We start from the raw sequence: 14,828 nt of genomic DNA, 5'->3' as shown, positions 1-14,828 counted from the left end.
TGAAGTATGCTGCCAACAACACAAACCCAGAGCATACAGTATGGGGAGAAAATGTGGAAGAGAAAGTGTGAAAAAACACACACACCCATACGTATATTATTATTATTATTATTATTGGTGGATTTTCTAATGTGACTCCCACTTTAGAAGCTGTGCATCTTATGAACATAAGTCATCTTTAATACATGAGTAATTAACTACAGTCTCTAACTCTTCTCGGAATGGGGAAGAGCGTGACACAGTGAGCCAGTCTTCGGAGAATGCTTGGCTTGGGTTAAAACACACTCAATGAGGCAGAGGTCGTGTTCGTCCTTTATTTTACGTTAATGTTTCCATAGTGACTTAGTACCATAACATAGTACCCTCCATACAGTAGTTGTTACTGGAAATGTATGATGTAACAATGGGTTCTTTGCAGAACCGTTGCAAAATAATTAAACACAGTATCAACTGCCTTTAGTGGTGCTTGTTAAAATGAATCCCAAACAAGTACTTCATGAGGTTACTACTATGCAAGTATCATTTTACTATGTGCTCTTACTAAGCTAAGTACATCTAAATACCCTAATCATTTATGTTCCATAAACTAAAGTGCAACCAAAATCCTTTATCAGACCTTAGTGTAAGTGTAATGAGCATGACTGCTACTCCCATACACAAGTTTGTTTTCACAGTACAGTAGTCAGACTACCTTGTATCTATCTTCACTGTAAGTACAGTAGCACATTAGTGATATCTATCCCTTTGATTATGGACTCTACAATTAGTTGACATTGACATTCTGCACCCCGGTACTAAAATGCCAGTACTGCACTGTGTACTGTGCAGCCTATGCATCACATCACTGATACGTGATAGTCATATTGCGTTTTTCTGTTGATGTGCAGATGTTCTCAGAAGACACAGAGGTGGGAAAACGTGTGTTGGTGTCGTTAGCGTTTCCATCAGTCAGCAATCATTTACATTTACATTTATGGCATTTAGCAGACGCCTTACATCAATACAGAGCGACTAACATCAATACATTTGTTTAAGTAAGTGAACCATCTATCCAACAGTCATCATAAGACAAAGTAATCAATGCTCACACCAGGGGCCATAGGCAGTCGTAATGCCAGTACTAATTTTTTTTTATTTATTTTTTTTATTAGCAGGAGAGAAGTTGTACAGGGGGGGTAGCTGGGATGAAGAAGTCTCTAGGGTTGGGGTTAGGGTTAGTGTAAGGGGGGTAGTGAGGGTGAAGCGGTCTTTAGGAGGGACTCACTGTGTTCACTTGCTTATGGTCAGGGGTCAAAAACTATGAAGACTGAGAGAGCACTTGTACACTGCAGGTTACCGTGAGGTTTCAAAATGAACTAGTGTCATAAATAATGGTAGTAAATGACTATTGGACATACAGTACTGTACTGGATACTGCCAAAGTATAGAGGCCAGCACTTTACTGTAAATGCAGAGGTGTGGTTGCCAACCTCAAAACACTGTTTTATATGGCGGTGTGATTCTCCTTTTGGGTGTGATTTTTCAGAGTGAAAGAGGCACACATAACTCTAAAGCAGAACACACACACACACACAGAACACACACACACACACACACACAGAACACACACACACACAGAACACACACTGGGCCTAAGTCCTTGTGCCATCTGAATCACCTCCCGAAAATGCGGAGTGGAACTGGGCCGAACCCCAAACCAAATAGGCTCAAACATACGCATGCACGCACGCACGCATGCACACACACACATACACACACATGCACACACATACTGTACATAGAATGACATGTGTCTGACTCCACCTCTCTGTCTAACAGGCCTGGAATACATACTTATGAAGGACACACACATACACTGTCTGACACATTTGGGTCCAACACAAACACACACAGACACACAGCCTCACACAACTGTGCACCACAGTGAGAGAGTGCTCCGACACTAACCAGTCTCCCATAGAGCAAGTATTTGGGAGAAGGGCTCCTCCACTTCCAGTGGCCACACCAAAAGCTCTCCTCTGAGGTGTCACAGTGTCACAGAGGTGTCCCCCGACCTCCTCCTAACCACTCTGAAATGCGCTGTGGAAAGCAAATAGTGTTGACAACAAGAAGTTCAACTGCACTGTCCAGCAGACATGGTGCATTTTAGAAGAGCAAGCACACAGGCAGAGGATATGGAAGAAGGAGGCAGGGAGGGCGAGAGGGAGGGCGAGAGGGAGGGCAAGAGGGAGAGCGAGAGGGAGAGCGAGAGGATGGGAAAAAGAAGGAGCAAGAGGGAGAGCGAGAGGGAGAAAGATAGAAAGAGCTTTTAAACACCACACTCACTCACCTTTGACCTCATGAAACACACAGGGACGAGGAGTCAGCTTGTGCATGTAAGCCACACACACACACACACACACACACACACACACACACATGCCCTTCCATCTTAGCCCATAGCCTCTCCTCTCTCACCAAACTTCTCGTGAACCCACAGTAAATGAAAACCTTTTATCAGATGCCTGTTTTGCTCGTAACCATTAAAACAGCATGTGGGGTTTATCAGAGTCCTGATATAGTCATAAGCCACAAAGCCCAGTGTAGGATCAAACCAGCATGCCATACTTACCAGCACACTGTTTCAATCATAACACCCACGCTAAAGAGCATCATCAGAAAAAAAATACAGGTTCTGGAAGTGGTTGGGGAAAGGTCAAGGTCATTTTAGTGATACAGATCCTCATTGATCCTTAGAAGTACATTGTTTGAAACTTGAAAAACAAACTCATTTGATATTTGATTGGTCTGACAATCAGACATTGCAGTGCAGACTTTTCTCGAGTGCAGCAAGCCTTTGTATAATCATATTACAGCACTTTTTAAATCACTGTTGAAACCCCAAAATGTGGAGTAGGTTGAAGTTGCCCCTAGAGCTGATCTTGGGTCAGTTTAGAGTCTTATCCCTTGGTCCAAGTTTCGGATGAGGGGAAGGTATGCTGATACTTAGTGCATTTGGTCTCATCTACTAGTGTGTGTGTGTGTGTGTGTGTGTGTGTGTGTGTGTGTGTGTGTGTGTGTGTGTGTGTGTGTGTGCAATCCTGCAAATCCTAAACAAACACACACACACGCACACGCACACGCACACGCACACGCACACGCACACAGAGACTAGTAGATGAGACCAAGTGCAGTTCCATCTTCCCATGACTCAGTGATGGGAGGTTTGGGTTATTTTATGCAAATCATACGTTTACAGTGTCAGCCTGATTCAATACAAACAAGGTTTTGGGTTTTGGAAGATGAAATCAAGATGTCTAAGTTTTGGATAAGAGCAATGGTTCCCAAGCCTGTGCAACAGTATGATCCAAAGCACTTTCTTGTAAACAAAGCAGTATTTCTAACCAAGACCAAGTCTGCGACCTACCTTTTGGGCAACATTGGCTTAATGTCACTATGATTCAACACATGAGGTTGGGGCGCACTATATCTTGACTGAATCTTTTGTTTCAGAGGGAAGAAGCCTTGAGAAAATTATTGTCACTTGCTATACTGCTATCTATACTATATTTACCTTGTGTGGTTGGTTGGCTTTGAGGGATTTGCACTTCATGCTTAAAAATGACCTGTGCTTCCAACTGTCATCAAAGAGTTACTGCAGTGAACCAACAGTTAGTTAGAGAGAGAGAGAGAGAGAGAGAGAGAGAAAGGGAAAGACAGATTAACATGAATGCACGATTTTACCCCAAAAGAAAGCAGTCCACTGGGTAACAGTGAATCCACCTTGTCCAGCTTCATCTGGACTGTAGCAAGTTAATCTACAACAAACAGAGTTTACTCTGACAACTACAATAAGTGTGTTATCTGCTCATCATGGATTAATGATTGTCAGATCAGACACAGTCAGATGCTCACTTGAGCAAGTGGGTTCAAACTCAGGTCTCATGTACTTTGAGTTTACACTTTTGGGACTATTCAATTAGTTTCATTGTACCAGGCAAATTAAATCAAGCACAGGTCAAGTATTTGAATGTCGTTAAACCTGACCTATGTATTTGACCCATGTCTGCCACATGACACTGTACAGCTCATCTACATGCCAAAGGACCTAAACCAACTTATGTGGACATAAGCTCTTTTGCAATCGTGACTGGCAGTCTTCTTACTCCTCTGTGGTTTAATGCTAAAGGGATACCTACCCTAAATGTCCGAATTTGTAACATGTTTCCTTACCTTGAAAGGAATCTATGGGCCAGGAGTAAATAAACTCTAGTTTTGTTTCCACAGCCACAACCACCATTTGCAAACATGTCACTGTATCATCTGTCTGTGTGTTTCAGGACTGGAACCTGACGTGGTACACACCCCACCCAGACCTGACCCAGTGTTTCCAACACACAGTTCTGGTTTGGTTTCCCTGTATCTACCTCTGGGTTTGCGCCCCGCTCTACTTCCTGTTTCTGTGGTTCAGGGACCATGGACGCATATCCCTATCAAGCCTCTGCTGCGCCAAAACGGTTAGTGAGATAGTGTGTGTGTGTGTGTGTGTGTGTGCGTGCCTGTGTGTGTGCCTGCATACATGTGTGTGTGTGTGTGTGTGTGTGTGTGTGTGTGTGTGTGTGTGTGTGTGTGTGTGTGTGTGTGTGTATGTGGCAGTAACACCTATACCACCACTCTCCTAGGTGCTGGGTCTCTGCCTGGCCTCCTTTGGGTTCCTGGAGGTGTTCTATCTGCTGGTGAAGAGGAGTGCAGAGATCCACCAGCACATGGTCTTCCTGCTCAGCCCCGTCATACGCAGCCTCACCATGGTAACGCCCTCTGACCCCTACCCCCTTAACCTCTGTTTTATCTGTATGAGCCGATTCCAATCATACAATATAGGAATAAGGATTTGACAGAGATGGTTGTCAAGTAAAACACATCTTTTGAGTGTTTGACACGCACACACACACACACACACACACACACACACACACACACACACACACACATACTGTATATAAACACAGTCATATGTAGGCTAGTGTATCAGCACATACCGTGAACTCCCCACATTTAGATGCCACATACACCACAGTCAACTTAGACTGCAGTTGGGGCGCTTTTTAAAGAGGCTCAGTCAGACAAGATAACCCAACATTGGTCTCTTTTAAGAAGCACGTGCAGACAAGATAACCCAACTCAGCAAAAATACTGATATAGACTGTGGTCTTGATGCATCCAGCTCTGTTACCATAAATGCTAACTTCCTCATTGACTAAATCTTTAATGGTAGGGGAGATAATAGAGGAGAAAAATACACATCTGTTATGTGACGATTTGTTTTCCTCCTCTCTTTTTCTCTCCTATGTCATCCTTAATTTGCTTCTCCTCCACACTCCATCACTTTTCTTCCTTTCCTCTACTCTTTTTTCGACCCCCTGCCTTCCTCCCTTCTCTCTTCAGCTCCTGGCTGTGTGTGTGATCCAGTTTGAGAGGATGAAGGGCTGTCGTTCATCCATCCTCCTCTTCCTCTTCTGGACGATGGCGGTGGTGTGTTCCCTCGTTCCTCTCAGGGCCAACATCCAGCAGATCATAGATGAGGTGTGTACACATGCTCTCTCTCTCTCTCTCTCTCTCTCTCTCTCTCTTTCTCTCTTTCTCTCTTTCTCCCTCAACTCTGCCTCCATCATTATTTTCTTCTCTACATCTCTTCCCCCTTTCTCTCCATCTCCCTCCCTCTGCACCCACTTCATGCCTTCTCTGTCTGGGATGGGGGTAGATACTGTTGTTTTGCCGTGTGGTCTCTGTCTGTATTGAGCTCTGTCTGTATTGAGGTCACTGGGTTCACCCACTGGTGGCAGTGGAAGCCATCCCAGACAGATAGATAGAAGCCACACTCGTCTGCGGGTCCCCATCCATCCCACCATCCTCTCTCCTTCGTTGATCTGTCTTTCTCTGTCGCCTGCTGCTCTCCCTCTCTCATTACCCTCACATACACAGTAATCAACGTCTGGGTCCCTCACACAAATTAGCACCTACTGTATATCACACACTAACCAGTATGCATGTATATTCTCTATATGGTGAAGGGAATCAGAGGAGATTCATAAGGCTTGGATGTATATTTAGCTTGTTTGTTATGGGTGGTTTATTTCAGTTTTGGGTTGGGTTGACATTTGCAATCTGTTACGATGTATCGTGTGGTTGGACTGGTTGACATGCTTGGTTTGGAAGAAATGCATGCACACGCATGCACACACACACACACACACACACACACACACACACACACACACGTAAACACACACACACACGTAAACACACTTACGCTCACACTCATTCACCTACGGTATGTATCTGCAGTATAGAGTATGGTATTAATACGGTACACTGTGCAATAGAATGTGCAAACACACACACACACACACACACACAGAGGTAGACATCGGAGGACGGGCTCATCGTAATGTATGGAATCGAATGAGGAATGGTATCTAACACGCATGTTCCATTCCTCGTACCATTCCATGCATTACAATGAGCCGTTCCTCCGATTTCTAGCTCCACCAGCCTCCCCTGATGCACACATACTGTAAAGACACACTCATGTCTTCACTCTTGCTTTTGGATGATGTACAGTAGTATGGTATGCTGTAGCCATTATGGCTACTCCACTGTGACTACTAGTTAATATGGTAAATTTAAAGACAAATTGCAAGGTTAGCAATCCCACACCCAGTGAAGAGAGCAAAGGACAACAGATAGTCTTAATAGTATAGAATAATAGAATAGTTGAAGCGTGCAATAAATGAGGGGTGAGGTTAAAGTGAGGAGTCCACTAGAGGGTGTGAATACAATGAGCACGATTGATTAGCAACTGTGGAAACAGGATAGAGTGATCAAAACACAGGATAGATGAGTAATTAACACAGTTGTAAACAGCCAGGACAGAGGGCTTGTGTAAACAGCCTGAGCCAATTGATCTTTCATCAGGCTGACCGATGCTAGGTCAGGTGGGAGGAGCCCCCTGGATGACGAAATGTAGTTCTTGAATGTTATTGGTGTATATATACAGGAACTAGGAGTTTGTTGAATGAAGGGCGTTGACCTATGTGATGTCTATAAAAAGACAGGTAACGAAAGTGAAAGGGGGTCAACTTTGCAAACCTGACACGGCTTTGTTCTCTGTGAATAAAGTCTTTGGATGAATCAACAGCTCTGGTTAACGGTATTTTCATTTCACAATACCATTACTTAAATTCCACGACATTAGCAGGTTTACAGCATACGATTGTAGGCCAAGAGGGAACGTGACACACAGCACATACTGTAGAACGGCCTGCACACACGCATACACACACACGCACACACACACACACACATACACACACACACATACACACGCATACACACACACGCACACACACACACACAGACACACACAGACACACACACAGACACACACACACACACACACACACCACACACACACACACACACACACACACACACACACACACACACACAGGTGCTCACACACACACACACACAGACACACACACACATGCATGTGTACACTCACAAAAGAGGTTGGCCAAATGATAGGGAGTACGTGGATAGGTGTCTGTCTGTTTCACTGTAAATCAAATCAGGGGAAAAGCTGACAGCACTGACGATACCCAAAATACTTTAACCCTACACTCCCATATCAAATTAGATGTTTAGAACCAGTTTTTTGTCACTGTGTGTAATGTCCTTTGACCGCAGCGTATTTACAGAATGTGGAGAATGTTATCCCACTTTCCGGCTCAGCAGGACACAGGATACACTGTACCAACTACATATCTCCAAACACAGTCACGAACACACACACACACACACACACACACAAACCGCTGGAGTTTGAACACAGCCATTTCCGGAGCTGTGGAGGTTTCGAGACTTACTGTAAAGGCCCAGGCCAAACACGTTTGGACTAAGTAAGCACGGTTCATGGTAATGTTTCCTTCGAGGAGTCCACTGACCTATATTTTCATGGGGAGTGTTGACCGTGTTTGCGTGCATGTATACATGCGTGCGTGCATGCATGTGCATGTGTGTGTGTTTGATTGTTTTGATCCATTAAAACCCTCTTTTGAACTGCCCTCGGTGGCAGTTCAAAAACTCCCACTTTGTCTTTCTCTCGCCCTCCATCCCTCTCTCCATCTCTCTATCTATCTAGCTCTCTATTACTACCTCAGGATATGGGTGACTTGGAATGCTTTTAATAGGATGTTGGGTTTTAACCACTTACAGCTCAAAACACCAATACAGCTGTACATTGGGGAAAAGCACCATACATTAAAGTAATACAAACAATTGTGAATCAGCATTTTCAGACTTTCGCGACTTAAGACTACATTTTGACCAGAAATGTTTGTGTGTTTATTGGGTGGGTCTTAGATGGGTCACTGAGTGAAAGACATTGGAAACACACTCTTTGTATGTGTGTGTGTGTGTGTGTGTGTGTGTGTGTGTGTGTGTGTGTGTGTGTGTGTGTGTGTGTGTGTGTGTGTGTATGGGTAGATGCTGTGTGCATGTTTATGTGTGTTTATATGTGTTTTTCTGTGTGTGAATGTTTTTCTGTGTGTGATTGAATGTAAACAATCGTTACAGTTTTGGGTTCTGGTCCCTGATTTAAAGGGTATGTTTGAATCACTAATCCTGGCATTGTACCATAGAAAGGGCTGGGCTCAATATACAGTGTTCCCCCTGGGCTGGGGCGACGGTGGTAGTGTGTGTGTGGGTGGGTGTGTGTGTGCGTGGGTGTGTGTGTGTGTGTGTGTGTGTGTGTGTATGTGTGTGTGTGTGTGTGTGTGTGTGTGTGTGTGTGTGTGTGTGTGTGTGTCTCTCTCTCTCTCTCTGTCCACCTCTCACAACCCTCTCTGTAGGAGTGCCACAAAGTGCAGAGTTGTGAATTATATAAAAATGTGGAGTGGGTTTTACTGTTTTTGTTTTACTGTTGTTGTTGTTGATGTTCAAAGATCTGACTGATGTGAAACCTCAGTTTCCTGGCACTAGGATTTATTGGTAATTACTACTTCATAGACTTTTATTAATTCATGAATTGGTCTTTCAAGGGGTTTCCCCCTTGGCTCAATTTAAGTACAGTATGGAGCAAATAAAGGGTCTAATGACGATAATGTTGATAATTAATTCCTTGGAATTATTAATTTGTCTACTACTTCAAATTAATTCTGTAATTAACCTGGATGCGCCAGTTAATGATTTTATTGGGCAGAAATCTGTAAGTTAAATGTTATTTTACAGATTAATTACTTCAACAGTCAGTCTCAATCTTCAGTGATATCAATATGAGGTGTATTTTATATCTCAAATATCTTAGTAAATGCTTTAGTTGTTCTTAGAGCCACTGTTTGTCAAAGCAAAAGAAAACAACACTCCTTTATAAAGTTGGAGTTCATTACTAAGCTAAGACACACAAGATGATATGCAGTGGAATGCAAGATTGATGAGTATTGCGTCAAACATATAAAGAAACAACCATTTAAATCATGATTCATAAAAGTTTCAGTGCTATTTCAGTTCAAGGACAGAAGGAAAGATTATTGTCAATACTCACGCCTTCTGAGTGGATCAGCTCCAAGGCATAGGCAGGCCAATGGTTGCAGAGAGGGGCAGCGGATCAGGTTGCAGAGTCCAGTGCACCCCCCTTTGGCAGGCCTTGGGGGGGATCAGGTCTTGGGTTAAAGAGAGTCCAGCGCATCCCCCTTTGGGCGCGCGGCACGGGGTCTGATCAATGGCTCTCTCTGGGATAGAGCAGGTAGAGAGGGCAAGCTGCAGCGATGTTCTCCTCTTGTCAGAGGAGTCTCATTCTGAGCAGCCTAAAGTTAGTTTCACCACTTGTGATGATGGTCTTTGGAATTCATTGAGCTCCACCGGGTCGGGGTGAGCGTCAGAACCATGGTCAGTCTGTTCTTCTTCCGTCCAGACAGTCAGAGCCTGTTTTGGGCTCCTTTGTCAGAAACTATTCAGAACCTTGATCGGGTTCCCTTGTCTGGAACATAGAAGACCATCAGAATGGAAGACTTCATGAGAAGCAGAAGCATTGTTGTAGTTAGAAGCTGTAAGAACCAAAGGCTTAAGCACTTAACCCTTTTTGATCTTTTGATGTAGAAGAAGACACGAAAATCAGCTTTCTCGAACACTTTTATACTTCTCTCCTGCCAGAAGGAGCGTAGGCATGTTTGAGTTGCACACTGGTCCCAGGTTAACGTGATTGGTTGAGAGGAAGTCTCAGTGTTTGTTTGTGTTTGTGTGTGTGCATAAATGTCACATATCTCTTGTGAGACAGTTAAATGCATTTGTCCATAGAACACAATACAACTGTGTAATACATCAAATCACGCGTACAATGATTTATGAAAGGTTTTGATATTAAACACGTCTTCAAGAGTCTGAAAGTCACACAGTTAATCATGTAACTCACGTAAAAACTATCATTCATTATTAATGAAATATAGTTGCACATCATACCCTTTATAGAGTTCAACATATGAACTCCTTGAACTCTTTATAACCAGATATTGCAGTTTTACTCATAATCAGGATACCAACAGTATTATTTTTGTTTTGATAGGGATATAGGACACAGGTCTGTTTGACTGGCAGTGTCAAAGACCCCCCCCCCCCCCACACACACACACACACACACATTTGAAGCAACCATAATGGCTGTGCAACTTCTTGTAGCTCTGAAAGGATTAGGTATTTGCAACATGGTTACTCCATCTTAGGTAGTGGTGAGCGGTCAATTTAGAATTGGGCAAAATTAAATACTTTACCATTCATACCAACAATGAATAGTAACCCTGTGTTTGAGCTCACTGAGTTGACATCACCTCTCACCCAATGGCATAACCTGAACATATGATTCTAGCCAATCACATGCCCTTCTCTAATGCGGCATTATAATGATGACCGTCTTCCTGTGTTCTAGAGTTTCTCGGCGGATGCGATGCGCTTCGTGGCGTTCTTTGTCTACTTCTCCCTCCAGCTGACCCAGCTGATCCTCTGCTGTTTCGCAGACCAGCGGCCCAACGTGGCCAAACAGGGTTATGTCAAGGTACAGTTGGACAGAGAGAGGAATTTCTAATTCAAAAGTTCCTGAAAATGTAACTTCAGTGTCTCAAGTTGGGTGTGTTCGTTTTTACCCATGTGTATTGATTTGAAAACAGGTAAAGATATATTGAGAACATAGTACACTACTACAGCCAGAGGAGAGAGTAAACAACAGATAGTGATAACTGAGACCTCTGGGTTTTTCTCCAACAGAACCCCTGTCCAGTGGACGACGCCTCTTTTCTCTCCAGGATCCTCTTCTGGTGGTTCAGTGGGTAAGACTTGCTTTGACTCATCTCCAAAGGGCAACGAATAATGACACTAGAGTAGAACAAGAGGTAACATCATAAGATGAAGTCAGGAGGATAGTCATATAAGGATGGAGGATTTCCTTGTTCCCTCCCTTCCTCTCTCTATACCTCTTCTCCCCTTATCGTCCACATTTTTTTATCACCTTCCTCCCTTCCTTCTCTCTCTCTCTCTCTCTCTCTCTCTCTCTCTCTCTCTCTCTCTCTCTCTCTCTCTCTCAGGTTGGTGATCAGGGGTTATCGTTCCCCTCTGCAGGCTGAGGACCTGTGGTCTCTGAGAGAGGAGGATACTTCAGACAGGATTATCTCAGACCTGGAGAAAGAGTGGACCCGTCAATCTGCCAAACTGCAACAGTAAGACTACTACACTGTATACTATACACTACACACTAGACCCTAAACACTTACCCCAGACAGAATAATCTCAGAAAAAATTAAAAGACATTTTGGAGAACAAAATCTAGAAATCAAAACAATGAAAATCTGATTGCATGAATTAACACCCCCTTTGCTTTAGCACTCCTAAACTAGCTCAAAAACAGTTCCTCAACAACTTAGACAAGAAGTTCAACTGAGTCCATTTGAGTGTAATAATAACAGTTCACATCATTTCAGAATAAATACCAGTTGTATTTTTTGATCCATTTATGAAATTTCTCATAATTTTAGTTTTGCCTTAAAAGTGTCCAGTAGGCTGTCTAGATCAGTGGGAGAAAATCCTAATTTAATGTATGTTTAATGACTCTGAAGCAATACATTGTGGAGGGGGATGCAAACATTGTGCCTTGAGCACTGTAAAAGAAGAAAATTAGATTAATAATAAATCACTGTTTCGTAAATATAGCAAGGGTCAAGAGATGAGATTGAGTTGTTTTAGAATAAAGTTTGGTTGCAACCCTACTCACTAGTGTGCCAAATTGCAACCTATACTGTACATACTATGTACGAAACAATTAACACGACATACTGACCATAGAGACATACTGACCATAGAGACATACTGACCATGGGGCGTATATTGTGTGTTGTGACCTCTCAGAGTTATTCAACTCAAATGAATTCCCTGTCTCCACCCCTCAGACAGGAACGCAATATCGGTGCATCACGATCGGCGGCGGCGGGGCCCAAGCTGACAGAGCAGACCCAGCTGCTGAAGAAGCTGAGGCGGGAGCAGAGCTCAGGGTTCTGCCTCCTCAAGACCCTGGCCCGCAGCTTTGGACCCTACTTCCTCACCGGGTCCCTCTGTCTGGTCATCCATGACGCCTTCATGTTCTCCATACCGCAGGTGCTCAGGTGAGGCTGAGTGGGGCAGAGGTTTGTGTGTGTGTGTGTGTGTGTGTGTGTGTGTGTGTGTGTGTGTGTGTGTGTGTGTGTGTGTGTGCTTGCGTATATGTGTGTTTTGACAATGACAATGTCTTCTCCATCCATATGGTGAAATACAGGAGAACAAATCCTATTCTTTATCTTTTGTGTACCGTAGTCTGCTGCTGAAGTTCATGCGAGACGAGGACGCCCCCTTGTGGAAGGGCTACATGTTTGCCTTCCTCGTGTTCCTGCTGTCATGCCTCCAGTCCCTGTTCAACCACCAGTACATGTACTCCTGCTTCACCGTGGGCATGAGGGTCAAGACCGCCGTCATGGGCCTCATCTACAGGAAGGTAAGGAGGACTACATATCCCATGAGCCCCCAGGGCAGAAAGTGGGGGGGAGTGCCTGGTAGTAATATGGCCATGCTAGACCAGATTGTGGTTATGACTATTGAACAAGTACCAATTAAAGTATCAATCCGTCCATCTACCCATACATCTACCCATCTACCCATCCATCTACCCATCTACCCATCCATCTACCCATCTACCCATACATCTACCCATCCATCCATCCTTCCATTGAATGCTTTCAATATCTCAAAAAGTGCTGTTGTGTGTATGTTTGGGTGTTCTTCTCAGCTACAGTAGCATGTTGTGTTTCTGACTGTGTGATGTTTTCTATGTCCCCAGTCACTGGTGATAAACAGTGCAGCACGGCGCTCATGTACGGTGGGCGAAATCATTAACTTGGTGTCTGCAGACACACAGAAGCTCATGGACTTTGTGGTCTACTTCAACGCTGTGTGGGTAGCACCCATCGAGATCGCCCTCTGTCTGTTCTTCCTGTGGCAGGTAACAGAGCTAACACACGCACACGCACACATACGCACACATACACACACACACACACACACACACCTCACCTACTCCAATTGATACACACATCTTGTTAACACGCCTACAGGCGAACACACACACTTACAAACTTCACAGTCCACATAATTTCCTCCATCTTTCCTTATCCAATACAGCTTCTGGGTCCATCCGCCTTGGCTGGTATCGCCACTGTTATCCTTATATTTCCCCTAAATGGATTCATCGCTAAGTTGAGGAGCAAACTGCAGGTGAGTGAACAAAAACAGTATAAAAACACATACACAGCATAAAAACACACACACACAAACACTCACAAACACACACACACACACACACACACACACACACACACACACACACACACACACCGTATGAGAAGCACAACAGTTGTCCCTGTGAGCTGCATTTTTCCTGATGGTTTTAAGATTCCCTAGACAACCATTGTTGTGCTTGTACTGTAACATATTCCATTCCTTGCTTCTGTGTGGGGTTGTATGGGTTCAACAGTGCGTCTCGTGCCTTGCCCCAGTCTCTCCCAGCTGGTTTAGATAAAGAAGAGGTAGAGTGGCGTGAGTCTGTGCCTCTGACTTTAGCTTCAGTCTCTTTGATGCTCTGACGTTACACATGTGGAGAACAACCACAGAAAACAGGCTCTGTTAAAAAACAGAAATTCTCTCATTTATTTTGTCTCAAATAACCCACTTTTGGCAGTAGCACTCCTGAATTTGGTCTTGTAAATAGACTACTGTGGGACTGCTGAACCTTTTTCTCGACTGAAGCTTAATAAACTACTTATAGGCAACAAACAATATCTCATTTGATTTGATGTACATCTACTTCTGGTCTTCATTGAGTGCACTTGCAGTCGGCCGTCATATTGTGTTAAGGAAATTGACCTGTTGCCACTGATGGTATTAATAAAGTTGTATAGTTTTTTGTATTGTTGTATTTGCTGGATTTTGCATGCTTGTAAATACTCTGAGGGGACTGTATCATTGATGTTCTTCAAGGTAGCAATGCATTGGTAGAGAGCATACTGTAGGACATTTCAAAATCATGTGTCTGTTTCAACACCATGTGTCTTTGTAATTAGGTACTAAATGCTTTTTGTGCATACCTTTTTTTCTGCAAAATAACATTGAAAATAGCTCTGCTTACACTACTAATAAAACTACACTGAATTGCATTCCGATTAATTTCCCATTGGATGCATATTCATGTTCCCAGGAGGTCCAAATGAAGTACACGGACG

The 14,828-nt window shown here is 43.6% G+C and overlaps 1 protein-coding gene across 1 annotated transcript in view; it reads left to right on the top strand.

Annotated features, from left to right (window-relative positions):
* Positions 1-14,828, top strand: part of LOC310809339 (multidrug resistance-associated protein 1-like) — a gene marked incomplete at its 3' end in the record, with an annotated part of 23,954 nt that overhangs the window by 689 nt on the left and 8,437 nt on the right. Inside the window, exons 2-12 of the mRNA XM_083676539.1 lie at positions 4,320-4,496; positions 4,662-4,787; positions 5,425-5,562; positions 10,961-11,086; positions 11,296-11,357; positions 11,613-11,744; positions 12,471-12,683; positions 12,871-13,048; positions 13,391-13,552; positions 13,732-13,824; positions 14,804-14,828. The exon at positions 14,804-14,828 is cut by the window's right edge and continues 179 nt beyond it. Of these exons, the coding sequence (XP_083532665.1) occupies positions 4,320-4,496; positions 4,662-4,787; positions 5,425-5,562; positions 10,961-11,086; positions 11,296-11,357; positions 11,613-11,744; positions 12,471-12,683; positions 12,871-13,048; positions 13,391-13,552; positions 13,732-13,824; positions 14,804-14,828 (1,432 nt within the window). The remainder of the gene's footprint in view (positions 1-4,319; positions 4,497-4,661; positions 4,788-5,424; positions 5,563-10,960; positions 11,087-11,295; positions 11,358-11,612; positions 11,745-12,470; positions 12,684-12,870; positions 13,049-13,390; positions 13,553-13,731; positions 13,825-14,803) is intronic.

This window comes from Argentina silus, assembly GCF_951799395.1.
Source record: "Argentina silus genome assembly, chromosome: 9".
In the NCBI taxonomy this organism is placed as follows: domain Eukaryota; kingdom Metazoa; phylum Chordata; class Actinopteri; order Argentiniformes; family Argentinidae; genus Argentina; species Argentina silus.
Note: the sequence above shows the minus strand (reverse complement) of the source record. Positions and strands in the feature narration are given on the sequence as shown.